The sequence below is a fragment of the Diaphorina citri genome, unplaced genomic scaffold (assembly GCF_000475195.1).
Source record: "Diaphorina citri unplaced genomic scaffold, Diaci psyllid genome assembly version 1.1 scaffold2417, whole genome shotgun sequence".
In the NCBI taxonomy this organism is placed as follows: Eukaryota; Metazoa; Arthropoda; class Insecta; order Hemiptera; family Psyllidae; genus Diaphorina; species Diaphorina citri.
This window is the reverse complement of record NW_007379841.1, coordinates 1-12,387: the sequence shown is the minus strand read 5'-3', so window position 1 is coordinate 12,387 and position 12,387 is coordinate 1. Positions and strand designations below refer to the sequence as shown.

Below are 12,387 nucleotides of genomic sequence, written 5' to 3'. Positions count from 1 at the left end.
TTATTATTATTATTATTATTATTACTGTAGTCAAGGTCGTTCATGAATTAACCACTTGGAGCCCAAGCGCCTGCGACGGGCAATTTTGATTTCGCCAATAAATAATTGCTCCAATTATGCTACTCGAACCCGGGACCCATGCCCCGCCGGCCAGACACCGTAAGTACCCTATAGTCTGTACCGGTTAGCTTGGGAATTTCAGTACCGATGCCCACTGTGAAGGTAGGAACTCACTACCATCACGTCACGTCACATGAGAGTAGAATAGAATAGAATAGAATATTTCCATAGAATTTATTTACTGAGTTATTTATATCTAGGGTATTAATATTTAGTTCATTTTCCCAGTTTAGATTATGCAAATGTTGACAGATAGTATTATAGTTAGCTTTTTTATAGTTTGGAAATTGTATTTCTGGGTCAGCACTAATGTTATGTTTCACTTAGAGGACAATTATCTTCCAGAATTATAGTCACTGTAGTCACAGGAACCTGAGTGGCCGAATGGGTATCACACTAGACTTGCACTGCGGAGGTCCCGGGTTCGAGTCCCGCCCGGGAAGGATTTTATCCTGAACAGATAAGGTTCGTTCTCGGAACGGCTGGCTTTCTCTTATCCTGTCCTCCTTCTCTCTTCGCTTTCGGGACGACAAGACCTTCGTTGATACAGCTCTCTCTATTAAAATAGAATATACCTTGTTTAATATCCTGCTCGAATGAGACTAAAAAGTCCCTTTACCCCAGCAGTCTAAACAAGGTCTCGTGTATTTTTTGGGTTTAACATGGTACAATACATAATTAATACAATATAGACCTTGCTTAATTATAAAAAAAAGTGGCTGTGGCTGACCTGTACAAGTAGTGTGGCTGTGGCTGACCTGTATACAAGCAGCCAGTAGAGTAGTGTGGCTGACCTGTACAAGATCATGTACCTACAATGTTATGGGAAAACTTTAAACTGTCTGACCCCATGAGCTCACGACCTCACGTGAGATGATGGTAGCGTGTTTCTACCTTAAGAGGTTTGATAGAGGGAACTGTAACAATTATTGAAGTTTTATCATTCCGAAGACGAAGAAAGAAGAAGGACAGGATGAAAGAAAGGCAGCCGTTTCGAGAAAGAACATTACCTGTTTAGGAGTTTAGGATAAAATTCGCCCCGACCGGGAATTGAACCCGCAATCTAGCGCTCACAACACGGATATACCTCATAAGCTAATTAGCCTGGAGGGGAAGTTTACTTGGCAACGTTAATTTATTTGTCTGTCCTTGGCTCATCATTTTCGAAAAATTTCAACCTAAATAAGACAGACTGTAACTCTTGGTTTGAATGAAAATAATTGCAGTCTATTATTATGTAGGTACCTTTGTTGAGCTTCATATTAAAAGTGATCTCCAAAATGTGGTCCAACGCGGTCCACTGCGACTTGAGTGCGGTCATACTTGAGATTTATGAGGCCAAAATGGTGTTTTATAGATAGAACTGTAACTGCTAAGGTCTTATCGTCCCGAAATCGAAGAGAGAAGGAAGGTTTGAAATGTAGATAGGTGGACCGACTAAAAACGCCAACATGGGAAAAGGCGAAGTACCTAGATGATGATGATGTTATTTACCTATTATACTTTCCTTATTTTATGAAATGATGAGGAAAGTATTGAGATCGACAAATTTTTCGACCTTTGTTTTTTGACGGATGTGGACGTTTTATGGTCTCAATAGCTTCCAAAAAAGGGTTTCAGCCAAAGGTCCATGTGTGGGGGGGGGTGCGGGTGTGTGTGTATTTTATTCTTTGTGATAGTAAGTTAAGTGACTGATTTTGTTTTATTTTTGTTTTTCATAAATATAAAAATTCCTTTTTTACCTACCTGCCTAAATATTTTATTTCAAGCAACTGTAGGGTCTAAAAGTAGCCTTATTATCGTCAAACGCAGTGTAAATAATCTTGTAACTTCGAGTAGATAACGTGGACTGTGCAAATATTTGTTCGCTACTTCTATTATTGACATACGGCAACACGTTTTAGTGGTTTTTAAGGGGTTTAGGATAAAAAAAATATGATCAAAGTTTAGGATCATAGGAACCATTTGGCACCAAAAACCAAAAATCGATTTGTTTTGACATACGACGTTTTCGCTTAGCACGGCAGAATAGGTACTTATATTTGAGTAGATAACGTGGACTGTACAAATATCAAGTTTATCGGGAACGTGGGGATTAGGGAAGCCAAAGCCACAATAATACAGGGTCTCCCAGTCCATGACCGAGAATGAAACCCTTGATCTCCCTTCGAACTTTTTTTAAGGGTTTCATAGAGGGAACTGTAACTGCTATAGGGTCTTATCGTCCCGAAATTGAAGAAAGAAGAAATACAGGATAGAAGAAAGCCAGCCGTTTCGAGGTACGAACCTCTTTTATCCCCTCAGGAGGCGGGAATCGAACCCGCGGTCTAGCGCTTACAAGGCATCAACCAAGATTTAACCAGGCTGCCATCCCTCGTTCATTCGACATAGGTAATCCTTTTGACTGGTTTATCTTGTATCTTGCCCCTTCAATATTGTATATACGCCCAACTTTCTCCCTCTCTTTCTCTCTCTTTCTCTCCCTCTCTCTCTTTCTCTCTCTCTCTCTCTCTCACGCACTCACTCCTTTGACATCTCCCTGATGAAAACCAACAAAACCTTTATAATCCATCTCTCTCCCTCCCTCTCTCTTTTCCTCCTTCCCACTCCCTCCCTTTTCTTCCCCTCTCTCACTTCCTATCTCTCTCTCTCTCTCTCACTGCTGAAAACTTTTTAATCCAGGAAAAGCTCCCAAGGCATCCCATATCACATCATGGAACCAAATATTCAGAGGGAGAGAGAGAGAGAATGTGTGATGAGGTCAGGTATCACCTGTTGTTAAAATACGTGTTACAAGCTCCCATGTAGATACATATAGGGAAAAGAAAAATCTGGTGTGAACAATAACATCACACGACTTTCTACACTCGCCTCCACAAAAAGCGACTCAAACTTTTTCTCCGGCACAAATAGACGGCACCGGCTGACTGTCCGTCCGTTTCCTCTTATTCCCGCCTTTCGTCAACGCCTGAGCAATCTCCGAGATAGTTTTATTCTTGGTCTCAGGCAAATAGATCATGAACACCGTAGTAAACATGAAGTTGACAATACCAAATATGAAAAACCAGGAGTACAGATGAATCACTTCCACCGTGATGGAGGTCAGGTATCACCTGTTGTTAAAATACGTGTTACAAGCTCCCATGTAGATACATATAGGGAAAAGAAAAATCTGGTGTGAACAATGACATCACACGACTTTCTACACTCGCCTCCACAAAAAGCGACTCAAACTTTTTCTTTTACAAAACCTACGAAAAAATGGAGAGTGTTTTTGAACACCCTATAACTTAGGTCAGAATAGTCGAAAAGTGAATCAAGTGATATCAAGATTCTTGAAATTCGACATTGAGAGGCGTACCTACTTACCAGGTATACATACCCCGATGACAAATCTAGCCGCCAGCATCAGAAGGAAACTGTGAGTGAAATAGATGACTAGTCCTGCTAGTAGATAAGGTATGGCCAGGCCACATAACATGGTCTTCCTGCCTAAGGCTCTAGGTACCTACAGCAAATTCAAATCCCCCCCCCCCCTCCCTCAAAAACCACTTTGTGGCATAAAAAAAGAAAAACCACGAAACTATGTTTTGTATTGTTTCGTGTTAATACTGTTAATATAGGCCGGACGGCGCGGCGCTTCGAACTCTTGACGTTCGCACGCCTCCCGGCTTCCTATAGGCGTACCTACTTACCAGGTATACATACCCCGATGACAAATCTAGCCGCCAGCATCAGAAGGAAACTGTGAGTGAAATAGATGACTACTCCTGCTAGTAGATAAGGTATGGCCAGGCCACATAACATGGTCTTCCTGCCGATATGCTCACTGACTCGGGCGAACCCGAATGTTCCTGAAGAAGGTAATCAAAATCAGGATTAGTTCCTATCTTAAGAGAATCAAGAAATCAGGACTTTCTATTGTTCCCAGCAATAACAACGTTAATCTGGAATTAGTAAAGCTAGGTATTCAGGGCCCCGAGAGAAATTTCGGACCTACGAAGGGCGGAAATCACGGAAACCTTTTCTACTCCCCTAGATACATGAGTGGTAGTGGTTCGGCTTAAGCATTACTTAAGAATCTGAAGATAAGTTCATAAAGAATTTTCATTGTGTTAAGCATAACCGGTTGTGTTAAATGTCGTTCCCCGCTTGAGCACTACGCTCAATTACATGACTTGAGATGGCCTTGGACCACCAAACTCCAGATTCAAATCCGCCGTGCTAACCATTACATCACTGAGGTCGGTTTTTAGATAAGGCAGTAGCAAGAGTTTCCAATAGCTGTATGCCTGCAGAGTCCACAAGAACACTCAAAAGCAGCATTCTTCTTCAATTCAAGAGCCCTTCACTTAAAATCCATTGAATCATAAGAAGTATCCTAACGTGTCGTTTACCTAGTATGGATCCGACATAGGGTATCCCAGCTAGGTAGGCCACGTCGTATGCTGTCAGACGTCCCACAGGACTTCGGTCGGATTCTAGGAAGGTCTGCACGGGTGACATCCATCCTATGGCGCTTCCATAGCACAGACTTAAGAGACAAGCTGAAAACAAAGGATTGAGAGGAACTTAAAGCTGTGTACCCATAGATCAACGTGGATTGAAACCGTACACTGCCTCGATAACATAGTTTCACACCTCTTCACGGCGTCGATGCGTCGATTATGTGTGAACACAGCTTAACAAGATCGAAAACTAGACAACACGTTTGAAAGTTGAAAGGAAATCAGAAAACACGGAAACCTTTTCTACTCCCCTAGATACATGAGTGGTAGTGGTCCGGCTTAAGCATTACTTAAGAATCTGAAGATAAGTTCATAAAGAATTTTCATTGTGTTAAGCATAACCGGTTGCGTTAAATGTCGTTCCCCGCTTGAGCACTACGCTCAATTACATGACTTGAGATGGAACTGGATCACCAAACTCCAGATTCAAACCCACCGTGCTAACCATTACATCACTGAGGTCGGTTTTTAGATAAGGCAGTAGCAAGAGTTTCCAACAGCTGTATGCCTGCAGAGTCCACAAGAACACTCAAAAGCAGCATTCTTCTTTAATTCAAGAGCCCTTCAACTTAAAATTCATTGAATCATAAGAAGTAGTACCTTGTAAGCGCTAGACCGCGGGTTCGATTCCCGCCCGGGGCGGATTTTATCCTGAATGGGTAATGTTCGTTCTCGGAACGGCGGGCTTTCTCCTATCCTGTCTTCCTTCTCTCTTCGATTTCGGGACAATAAGATCTTAGCCGTTACAATTCCGTCTAGTAAACTTCTTGAAAAGTAGAACATGTCCAAAATAAAATTCTCTATGAACTTGTTAGGTAACTTTTGGTTCTCGTTTTGGCCTTTGTGATGTCAATTTTAATTTAACTTCAATTCTAATGTTCGTTCTCGGAACGGCGGGCTTTCTCCTATCCTGTCTTCCTTCTCTCTTCGATTTCGAGACAATAACACCTTGGTAGTTACAGTTCCGTCTATTAGGTAAACTTCTTGAAAAGTAGAACATGTCCAAAATAAAATTCTCTATGAACTTCTTAGGTAACTTTTGGTTCTCGTTTTGGCCTTTGTGTCAATTTTAATTTAACTTCAATTTCATTGGTCTTTTACAATTGTCTGTGTCCAAGAAGAAGAAGAAGAAGAAGAAGAAGAAGAAGAAGAAGAAAAGCTAAACAAGCAAATAACCAAAGAAAATTGTTGAAACTAAGGGAAATGGTGTTTGGACGCGATGGCCTAGTCCTGATAAAAAGATACCGAGTTGATCAATATACCTACAGTGTGTTTATGATATTATAGATTCATACAGGGTGTACCACGAATGAAACAGCACAATCAAAGTCCGGAAAATGTACCAAAATACCTACCAAAAAGAGTTTTTGTCGTAACAAACAGAAAACAGATTTTAGATAGGTATAGGTATTACCCCCAAATTTATATCCCCAAAAAAGCAAGAGAGATTCAATCTACTTTTAAGCTTGATCTGGTTATGTGCGTGTTGACTTCCTCTCTCTCTCCCTCTCTCTCCCTCTCTCTCTCTCTCTCTCTCTCTCTCTCTCTCTCTCTCTCTCTCTCTCTTTCTCTCTCTCTCTCTCCTTCGCTCCTTCCAGCAAAAGCCACGGTGTTTTGAATTTTAATAGAGGCTTAGGTGTACTAAGCCCCATGAAGGAAGGAGGGCGGACCTGACTTTGAATACAAAACGATACCTGTACCATCTATATATACCTATACTATAGGTAGGTATATACCTATTCGCAGAGAATATCTATCTACATAATTATTATCAGTGCAGTATAGTTAGTGCCTTTTTTTTCTTAAGAAGAAAAAAGAGGTTTTGATAGAGGGAACTGTAACTGCCAGGGTCCTATCGTGCCGAGATCGAAGAGAGAAGAAAGACAGGACAGGAAAAAGCCAGCCGTTCCGAGAACGAATATTATCCGTTCAGGATAAAATCCGCCCCGGGTGGGAATTGAACCCGCGGCCTAGCGCTTATTAACCAAGCTAACTAGGCTGGCTCGTATTTATTTAGTAAAGAGAAAACGGCTTCACCATTTTTTTTTTGTGGTTGTTAGGAAAAGTACTGTCCAGCCTAGTTAGCTTGGTTGGTGGCGCGTCTGCCTTGTAAGCGCTAGACCGCGGGTTCGATTCCTGCCCGGGGCGGATTTTATCCTGATGGGATAATGTTCGTTCTCGGAACGGCTGGCTTTCCTCCTATCCTGTCTTCCTTCTCTCTTCGATTTCGGGACGATAAGACCCTAACAGTTACAGTTCCCTCTGTCAAACCTCTCTAAAAAAAAAAATCTATAGGCGACTTCAAATCATAAAAAGAAAACTCAGGTACCTGGCTTTCTTCTTTGCCCACTGAACGCAACTAATTTCTTATTTCTTGTGAGAGTGTACAATATTTTGAGCAACTCAACTGTAGTGTGCAGTCGCCAAAATGAATCACACTGAATTCCAAAAGAAAAAGACTCACAGAGAGAAAGAAAGACAGAGAGAGAGAGAGAGAGAGAGAGAGAGAGAGAGAGAGAGGGAAGAAAAGGAACGGAGCTAGGGAGAGAGAAAGAGGGAGAGATAGAAAGAGAGTGTGTGTGTGAGAGAGAGAAGGAATTGAGTTTGCAAAACCAGATGGGGTTTTAGAAAGAGAGGGAAAACTGAAAGAGATTCTAAAAGATCAAGAGAGAGAAAATTGAGTTTGCAAAACCAGATGGGGTTTTAGAAAGAGAGGGAAAACTGAAAGAGATTCTAAAAGATCAAGAGAGAGAAAGAGAGAGAAAGAGAGAGAGAGATATGGTATGAGAGTTAGAGTTGGGAGGAAACCAGTTCGGTCCCAAAACCTTTTTTGCTACCAGTTGGGTCCCGAATTTGAGAAGGTCAGTGACCAGTTGGGACCCACAGGTTTGAGAGGGTTTAAGTACCAATTGGATCCCACACTTAAATTGATAGGTATACCTACCTGATTTTTCACACTTATGTTCTTCACCCATTCAGTGACCAATGTTATTATAGGGTTACGTTTTTAATATTTAATATTTATTTAATATTTATTAATTTATTATGCTGTTAACACACATTATGCACAATTTACAATAAATTACAAAAACACAAGAAGGAGCTTTCTTTTTCATTGTCGTAGCTTCTAAATACATAATCACCGAACATCTCAGAAAATTATGATGGATTAAGTACGAAATAAAGCAGAATCATTTCTTCTACTTGTGAACAACAGGAACAACAGAAAAAGAACGTAATACTTATTGTTATAAAGATTAAAACTCTTATTTATTTCATCTAAGTCATTACAGGTATACGGGACCCAATTGGTAGTAAAAAAGGTCATGGGACCCAACTGGCGTTCTTCCGTTAGAGTTAGATAGAAGATGAGACTTTTCAGAAAAAAATGATAATGGAAAACAGAAAAGGAAAGAGACAGAGAGGGAAATACAATAAGATATGGAGAAAGAGAGGGAGATAGAAGAGCTCAAAAGAAGGCAAATTTCTTGACCCCGCCGGGAATCGAACCCGGGTCTCCCGCGTGCAAGGCGAGCGCAGTGACCACTACGCCATGGGAGCTGACAGCTTTACACAGTAAGAAATCGATCTCGGTGGAATAGGACTCAAACTGTTAACATCCTGTTTATAAAATCGATTTCAGTAGAATATACCTAGACACCTACACCATCAGAAAATAGAAGTGTGTCTCCCAAACAATAGAGATCTAAATATTCTAAATCATCTGAATCTGAACTTACATGGGTTTTATCTATCTAAATTTCTAAATCATATACATACAAAATCTGAACTTGAGTTTTATCTGGTGTTATCAATCAACGATTTCGGATATTGAAGTTTGAACGAATCGAATGATTTTACTTTGAATTGATTATGAAAGTGATTTCTATCTCATTCATTCTATTTTATTTGTTTATTATTCGAATATAAATGCTTAAGTAAATAATAAAATCACCGTAATAATAAAAAGTCTCAAATATAGATTCAGAATGTTATCATATTCATTTGATCTAGATCTAGAGGCATGTCAAACTTGCGACCCGCAGACCACAAGTGGCCCGCGAAGTTAAATCGATTGGCCCACGGCATTTTCATCACGGTTAAAAAACCTGATGACTAGATGCATTTTAGGAAGTAAAATTCTTGAAGGTTGAAACTTTCATTATTTGTATTTGAACTAATTAAATACAATTTTAAAACATAGTAATTTAAGATTACAAGCTTTGTTTGTACAAACTTTATAATTTTATATGATGTAAAAATCTCAGTTTATACAACTCTTGCCAACCTAGTTAGGTTGGTTGATAGCACGTCTGCCTTATAAGCGCTAGGCCAAGGGTTTGATTTCCGCCTGGGGCGGATTTTACCCTGATGGGATAATGTTTGTTCTCGGAACGGCTGGCTTTCTCGTATCCTGTCTTCCTTCTGTCTACAATTTCAGGATGATAAGACCCAGCCTAGTTAGCTTAGTTGGTAGTGCGTCTGCCTTGTAAGCGCTAGGCCGCGGGTTCGATTCCCGCCCGGGGCGGATTTTATCCCGAAGGGATACATGTTCGTTCTCGGAACGGCTGGCTTTCTCCTATCCTGTCTTTCTTCTCTCTTCGATTTCGGGACGATAGCAGTTACAGTTCCCTCTGTCAAACCTCTTAAAAAAAAGTACCGTGTCTCTTATCGCCCATCTGATGAGAGGCATACTACGGGATGGACATGTTACGACACAGACCACACGAGTCTATGAATGTAGCAGCTGTTTCAATGTCTGTTTTGGACACCCTGTATTATTTCTCCCCCTAAATAAGAGAGGCTGAGCTTAAATTCTACACTTTGACAGGCCAAAATATTTCCCATCTCTCTCTCTATCTTTCTCTCTAAAACACTCTCCATTTTTTCGTAGGTTTTGTAAAAGAAAAAGTTTGAGTCGCTTTTTGTGGAGGCGAGTGTAGAAAGTCGTGTGATGTTATTCTTCACACCAGATTTTTCTTTTCCCTATAGGTATGTATCTACATGGGAGCTTGTAACACGTATTTTAACAACAGGTGATACCTGACCTCATCACACATTCTCTCTCTCTCTCCCTCTGAATATTTGGTTCCACATGATGTGATATGGGATGGGATACCTTGGGAGCTTTTCCTGGATTAAAAAGTTTTCAGCAGTGAGTGAGAGAGAGAGATAGGAAGTGAGAGAGGGGGAAGGAAAGGGAGGGAGTGGGAAGGAGGAAAAGAGAGAGGGAGAGAGATGGATTATAAAGGTTTTGTTGGTTTTCATCAGGGAGATGTCAAAGGAGTGAGTGCGTGAGAGAGAAAGAGAAAGAGGGGGAGAAAGTTGGGCGTATATACATATACAATATTGAAGGGGCAAGATACAAGATAAACCAGTCAAAAGGATTACCTATGTCGAATGAACGAGGGATGGCAGCCTAGTTAAATCTTAGTTGATGCCTTGTAAGTGCTAGACCGCGGGTTCTATTCCCGCCTCCTGAAGGGATAAAAGAGGTTCGTACCTCGAAACGGCTGGCTTTCTTCTATCCTGAATTCCTTCTTTCTTCGATTTCGGGACGATAAGACCCTAGCAGTTACAGTTCCCTCTATGAAACCCTTAAAAAAAAAAGTTCGAAGGGAGATCAAGGGTTCCATTCTCGGTCATGGACCGGGACACCCTGTATTATTGGGGCTTTGGCTTCCCTAATCCCCACGTTCCCGATAAACTTGATATTTGTACAGTCCACGTTATCTACTCAAATATACGTACCTATTCTGCCGTGCTAAGCGAAAACGTCGTAGGTATGTCAAAAAAAATCGATTTTTGGTTTTTGGTGCCAAATGGTTCCTATGATCCTAAATTTTGATCCTATATTTTTTTCTTTCTTTATCCTAAGCCCCTTAAAAACCACTAAAACGTGTTGCCGTATGTCAATAATAGAAGTAGCGAACAAATATTTGCACAGTCCACGTTATCTACTCGAATATAGGTAAGTATATAAGTACCTATTATCTACCTAATAATAGAAGTGGGTGAGTACCTATATGATTTGTATGTAGGTAATATGTAGGTAGGTAGGTACATATTTGAATCAAGAATCTTAGATACATACAACCTACGAGTAATATTTGCACAGTCCACGTTATCTACTCGAATATAGGTAAGTATATAAGTACCTATTATCTACCTAATAATAGAAGTGGGTGAGTACATATATGATTTATATGTAGGTAATATGTAGGTAGGTAGGTACCTATTTGTATCAAGAATCTAGATAGAATAGAATATATACCTTGTTTATCCTGCCCGAATAGGACTGAAAAGTCCCTTTACCCGAGCAGTCTAAACAAGGTCTCGTATATTTGATGGGTTATTAAAGAATAATACATACACTAACAATTCGGACGAAACATGTCGGCTCCTGTAGGTTTTTTAATTTTATGATTGTTTATCTCTTGTAGAATAAAATTACTTACAGTTTCCAAAGTTACCAGTCAAGTGAAGACGTTGGTCTTTTACCTACACTAATATGTTGCTACTTGACAGATTGACTCAAAACAAGAAAAATTGTTAAATATATCGATATATCGGCGATATATCGATATATTTCCCCCGATATATCGATATCGATATATTTGAGGAGCCGATATATCGATATATCGATTTATCGATATATTTGCAACTCATTTACATCCCTAGTCGATGTGTCGATTATGTGTGGACCCAGCTTAACAAGATCGAAAGCTAGACAACACGTTTGAAAGTTGAAAGGAAATCAGAAAACCGAAAGCCCTCACGCCATGTCAGACTCTGGCGGGCAGCGTTGGAACTACTCGTCTGATTGAAGAACATCTTGCGCAGTCGATCGATCTCAGCGTCGCGATTGCAGAAAGACACCCAGTAGGAAAGATTTCCAGTAGTACGGTGTGGCGAACACCTCACGCCATGTCAGACTCTGGCGGGCAGCGTTGGAACTACTCGTCTGATTGAAGAACATCTTGCGCAGTCGATCGATCTCAGCGTCAAGGACGGTTTCACACGATGTGTTCCGGAGCCAGGACAGCGACTGCTTGGATTTATCCAGACGGTTTAGTTTCAGGTAGTACACGGGAGATTCAGGCAATATCCAGGACATTGCTAGGAACAGAGCTGGTAATGCAATGTTGACAATGTTGTAGGGGTAGTAGGAGAGACCAGTGGCGGCGAGAAACATAATGAGGGTGCCCAGGTTACAGGAGACGATGACACCACTGCCCAGGTTCCCCAGGATGGACTCTCTCTCTCTCTCTCTCTCTCTCTCTCTCTCTCTCTCTCTCTCTCTCTCTCTCTCTCTCCCTCTCTCTCTCTCTCTGGAACGGAAATTGAACTTGACTCTAGTAAGTGACACACCCCTGGCTGTAACTTCTGTGGTGTTTGGACGCGATGGCCTAGTCCTGATAAAAAGATACCGAGTTGATCAATATACCTACAGTGTGTTTATGATATTATCTAACGTATAGATTTACAGGGTGTTCCACGAATGAAACAGCACAATCAAAGTCCGGAAAACGTACCAAAATACCTACCAAAAAGAGTTTTTGTCGTAACAAACAGAAAACAGATTTTAGATAGGTATTACCCCCAAAAAATTTATAGCCCCGAAAAAGCAAGAGAGATTCAATCTAACTTTTAAGCTTGATCTGTTTATGTGCGTGTTGACTTCCTCTCTCTCTCTCTCTCTCTCTCTCTCTCTCTCTCTCGCTCCTTCCAGCAAAAGCCACGGTGTTTTGAATTTTAA

The 12,387-nt window shown here is 40.7% G+C and overlaps 1 protein-coding gene and 1 long non-coding RNA gene across 2 annotated transcripts in view; both read right to left on the bottom strand.

The window, feature by feature from the left end:
- The window catches only part of LOC113471424, a 7,557-nt gene extending 6,031 nt beyond the window's left edge, over positions 1 to 1,526 (bottom strand). The window contains exon 1 of the long non-coding RNA XR_003394129.1: positions 933 to 1,526. This is a non-coding gene — a long non-coding RNA (uncharacterized LOC113471424). The remainder of the gene's footprint in view (positions 1 to 932) is intronic.
- Positions 1 to 11,462, bottom strand: part of LOC103518889 — a gene marked incomplete at its 3' end in the record, with an annotated part of 35,997 nt that extends 24,535 nt beyond the window's left edge. Inside the window, exons 1-3 of the mRNA XM_026830561.1 lie at positions 11,408 to 11,462; positions 4,518 to 4,667; positions 3,816 to 3,974 (exon numbers count right to left, since the gene is read on the bottom strand). Of these exons, the coding sequence (XP_026686362.1) occupies positions 3,816 to 3,974; positions 4,518 to 4,667; positions 11,408 to 11,462 (364 nt within the window). The remainder of the gene's footprint in view (positions 1 to 3,815; positions 3,975 to 4,517; positions 4,668 to 11,407) is intronic.
- Positions 11,463 to 12,387: the final 925 nt, after the last annotated feature.